The sequence below is a fragment of the Macrobrachium nipponense genome, chromosome 6 (genome assembly GCF_015104395.2).
Source record: "Macrobrachium nipponense isolate FS-2020 chromosome 6, ASM1510439v2, whole genome shotgun sequence".
Lineage (NCBI taxonomy): Eukaryota > Metazoa > Arthropoda > Malacostraca > Decapoda > Palaemonidae > Macrobrachium > Macrobrachium nipponense.
This window is the reverse complement of record NC_061108.1, coordinates 131,578,725-131,583,261: the sequence shown is the minus strand read 5'-3', so window position 1 is coordinate 131,583,261 and position 4,537 is coordinate 131,578,725. Positions and strand designations below refer to the sequence as shown.

Here is a 4,537-nt window from a genome sequence, read left to right as displayed (position 1 = left end):
ACAGCCCTCAATTAGTAGTCAGAAGTTCCTCACTCTCCTTCCTTCTTACACTTTTGTATTATCTACCTACGTATTGTACCAATACAAGACCTAAATTACTTTGACATTTTTACAATTCCTTTGCCAAGTAAAGGTGACGAGTGAGTTTCCTTACTCACCTTTATTAAAAACATCCAAAGAACAACAAATTATTTGAACTTTATACGTACAAAGAACCATCCCTAAAAAATTAAAGTTCAGCAATACACACAAGGTTGTAAGGTTAATCCCCTTCCAAGACACAGGAAGCAGTGCTACACATTCTATTGGGATAAGATACATCCCTGTAACGACCACTGCCACACTTACTAACCCAGGTTGGTGTCTATAAGTTGGGGTAAGTGATGTTAAGTTACAATGTCTCCTAGTAATTACCATCAATTTAAGGGAAATTCTCCTACATTTTTAGTATATTTCACCCCAGGTGCTGGTACCATTCATCAATTTCTGTTTTCTCAATCAACAAAAACACCTAATTTCCCTCTATAGCAGTGGTTCTTAACCATTTTATTACCATACCCCCTCTAAGGCCGGGTATTTACACACAGCTTTATTTGTCAGCCTCGCTGTCAGTTCATCGAAACTGACGTTGAAACACGTGTGGACAACAGTTTGTGGGTGAAGTCAGTCCACTCACCAGAACTGATGAACTAATGTAATTACGTAAAGTTCTTTTGACCAACTGACAGGTGATTGCATGTATGGACGGGTAACCAACAATTTTAGGACAGTTCACCATTGGATTTCCCCTGGGAAGGATCTCAGCTGCTCGGACCAGAATATGAGTAAACTAAGTATAGGCCTAATTACTTTCATTGAGAAACCCTGCAGCGCCATTTGTAGACCGTTGTGAGTCCAAATCATATGAATAAAAACTGTTGTGAGTCCAAATCATATAAATAAATAACTGTTGTGAGTCCAAACCATATAAATAAAAACTGTTGTGAGTCCAAATCATATAATAAATAAAAACTATTTCCACATGATAAATATAATTTTGTATGGGCCTAAGCCAGTGTCCTGCCTTTATATGAAAGGTGTTACTAGTGAAAATAGGCTTCAAAGTCCATATCATAAATAACCAACTCCAATGTCTAATTTATCCTTATTGATTAATATTGTATGAGAATAGACATCTCTCTTCAATAGGCAATATTTAGACCATACTGTGTTACGCCTTTTTGCATCTTTTCTATTTTGAAGTGAATTGCCATAGCAGCAGCTAGTCTATGTACCTCCAACTCCTTAGCAACCAGTGGAGTTTTCATCGCTGCCTTATAGTGTTACCACGACAAAGGCAAGACGAGAAATGAAGGCAATGACCTTGAGCTGACCCTCCAACTAACAGTAATACTATTCACATATGGACTCTCGTCCATCGAACGGTCGTGGGTGGACTGACAGGTAAACCCGAACGCAAATACCTGGCCTAAGAGTTGGTCCTTCCCTCCATGCCCTCCTTGTATCAATGAGTAAAATTCTCTCCAAGATTTAAAGGAAAATTAAAGACGACAGAGAGATAAAAGGGGTTTTGAGGGATACAAAACATGCAAAGTCCAACATGAGTAGCAGACTATACAAAACTTAACATTATAAGGAGACACTTTCACATTCCTTTATTTCTTACTCTTGTGAAGAGAATAATGAATATAATTATAGACTTGAGTTTTTCCATATGCCTTGTGCCTCCACTGGAAATTGCTAAAGGCCGGCTGGGGGGTGCCTCCCAGGCTGAGAACCACCGCATTACTGTAAGATACGTACTATACACAATATATAGCAGATACGCAACAACGAGTTTAAATTTCCAGCAATATTGGTCATAACTGTCTCAATCGCATGATAAGCAGTTAAAAATATAAGGTGGATGTATTTGGTGCAATACAGTTGTACAATTACATTACTGCCTAGCACTGACTCCCACTATTAACCTAGTAAAGTGCTATCCAAAGTATCTAAAGTACCAAGTAACCATTAACAGGGTATCATTTCATGTAGCCTATGCATGAATTATCTTTTGGGTTCCATAAAATTTTTCATGCATGATGATCACATTTCAGTAAATGTAAAGGAGACACCTGCACAAAGATATAGCTTAATATAATTTTTGGTTTAACAAAATTAGAAAATGGTGTATAGGCTATAATGCAGTGCAGACGAGACAATTTGAGAAATTTAACAAGATAACGTAACTTTGGTCGCCTCTTGTTTATATTTTAGCTTTCTTCCTGAGGGGCTGGTACTAGACACAGTGTCCCGCAGAGCTGCCGCTATGTTTAGTACCAGCTCAAAGGGGATTAATGTAAAAACTTAAGACAGTAAATTTTTCATTTTCTCAGTAAATTTCTCAAATTAGTATCTCATTTCTACTGTACTGGGAGAGCCTACTTACATAGGCTAAGCACTTTTCTATATCATCTCAAAAAATTATATGATTAGTGTAATAAGCAACATCTTTGGGAAGCCATTTCGGTATTTCTACAGAAGCAATCCGCGGTGGCCTAGACTATGGCAATTGACGTTTTCCTATGATATTTTACTTACTGAACAAGAATTTAAAGTAATATTTATTCGGATGACTGTAATTAACCCCCAGGGGCCAGTACTAAACACGGCGAAATACATTGGACGCTCCAATCCCTAGTGGATGTCGTATCCGCGGTTACGTTCCTTGCAGTTCATGCAGAACTATTCTTTAGAATTACCCTGCAAGAAACGTAACCACGGATACGACATCTACCAGGGATCGGGGCGTCCAATGTATTTCGCCGTGTTTAGTACTGGCCCCTTGGGGTTAATTACAGTCGTCCGAATAAATATTACTTTAAATTCTTTTTCAGTAGGTAAAACTGCATAGAAAAACCGCAAGTGCCATAGTCTGGGCCGCCGCGGATAAGTACCCTAGATCTACCGCCATTTCCTTTACATTTTCCATTTACCTAGGTACTCTTTAATTGTACATTACCCAAACCTTATACCTGTGGCATATAAATTTCCTTACGAAAAACTGCAGCTGCAATAACGTTCAGAACTAGCCTAGGCAACTTCATCATCAAGAACCTGGTATAGGGTAAAATCATCAAGAACCTGGTATAGGGTAAAATACCAAATGGCTGGCCTCTACCATAGTGCAACCACCTTCCCAAAAATCGGAAATTATATGGCCTTAATTTGTAACTTGGGGAAAAAAACTTTGTGCTTCGAGATGAAAGTAGAGATCTCGAGGTGTTGCTTCAACGGACGCTGGCTCTTGACTAATGTCTATCCTGGGTTACAGGACGTGTTAAAGTTCATTTTCGGAAAGGTGGTTGCGCTACGGTAGAGGCTGGCTATTTGGTATTTTACCCTATTTATGAAAATTTTCCGTTCCTGTTTCCCATTTCATACCCACCCACTGACCCACGATTCGAATTTTGGCAAAAATTAACTAGTAGGTAGTACTACGACATAAAGTAAGATATGGCCTTACAGTACACCTATCGTTACGATGACCTTAGCTACCTATAGGGTCAGACCAGCCTTTAGTTGGTTTGCTAGAGTAAACATCCTTTTCCAAATTTATCACTTAACCACATCAGTAGCCTAACTAGCCTAAAGAAATAAACGCAATAGCCTTTTATACCTAACCGGTAAACCACAATTACGCTCAGCTTCAACGACTCGACCATGAAGGATCACTACGTTTGGAAAATGCCCGTTCAACATCTATTACATCTAAATCAATTATGAATTGCACATATGATCGGATCATGCGTACCTGGACGGCTGAAGTGAAGAGATCATCATTATCGTCGTCCTTGTGGGAGTCATCGTCGTCGTTGAAGAGAGGGGGTGGTTCCCTTGAATCTGCCATCTTGACGTTTGGTACTCAATTGGTGATATCCTCCTCCTCCTAACAATAATATGAACACGGTGTCACAGTTCCTCAGCGGGTTCACTACGAGAGTTGTTAGGTATTTTGATAATTGACATATATTATGGAAACACATAGATTTGCCTATTTTCTCCTCTCACATGAGATTTGTGTATATCGAGTCCTATAAAACAAAATTTTTATTAACCATTCGTGAAAACAGCGAAATAAACAGGGTCCGAAATTCTACACTAAAGATCTTGGCGATAAAGTGTATGGCGATAATGCACATGAATATTAATAGAACCTTTCAGGAAACGGGGAAAAGTTATTATTAAGAGTTTATCACAATGGAAATAGCATTCACTTTTCGTAAATAACTCTAAAACATCTGATGAATAGTTATCATTTTATGAGATGTCTGACTCAACGGTCACGAGACCAAGGCGGGGAATCGTGTCATCGTGAACTATAGCATTCATACAACTGGTGGTTTATTGTCGTACATACGCTAAAGCCATTATTTTCCCTTGAGAATATCAGCTGACGCCTCCCAAACAATGTCGATTTTTTTCCATTCGTTTGTCAAGTCCAAAATAATGTGTGAATTAATTTTATTCTTACAACGACTTAGAAGACACAAAT

At 38.6% G+C, this 4,537-nt stretch overlaps 1 protein-coding gene across 1 annotated transcript in view; it reads right to left on the bottom strand.

Annotated features, from left to right (window-relative positions):
• The window catches only part of LOC135216229 (sorting nexin-2-like), a 131,412-nt gene extending 127,435 nt beyond the window's left edge, over positions 1 to 3,977 (bottom strand). Inside the window, 1 exon segment of the mRNA XM_064251380.1 lies at positions 3,797 to 3,977. Within this exon segment, the coding sequence (XP_064107450.1) occupies positions 3,797 to 3,892 (96 nt within the window). The 5' untranslated portion in view covers positions 3,893 to 3,977.
• Between the last annotated feature and the right edge of the window lie 560 nt (positions 3,978 to 4,537).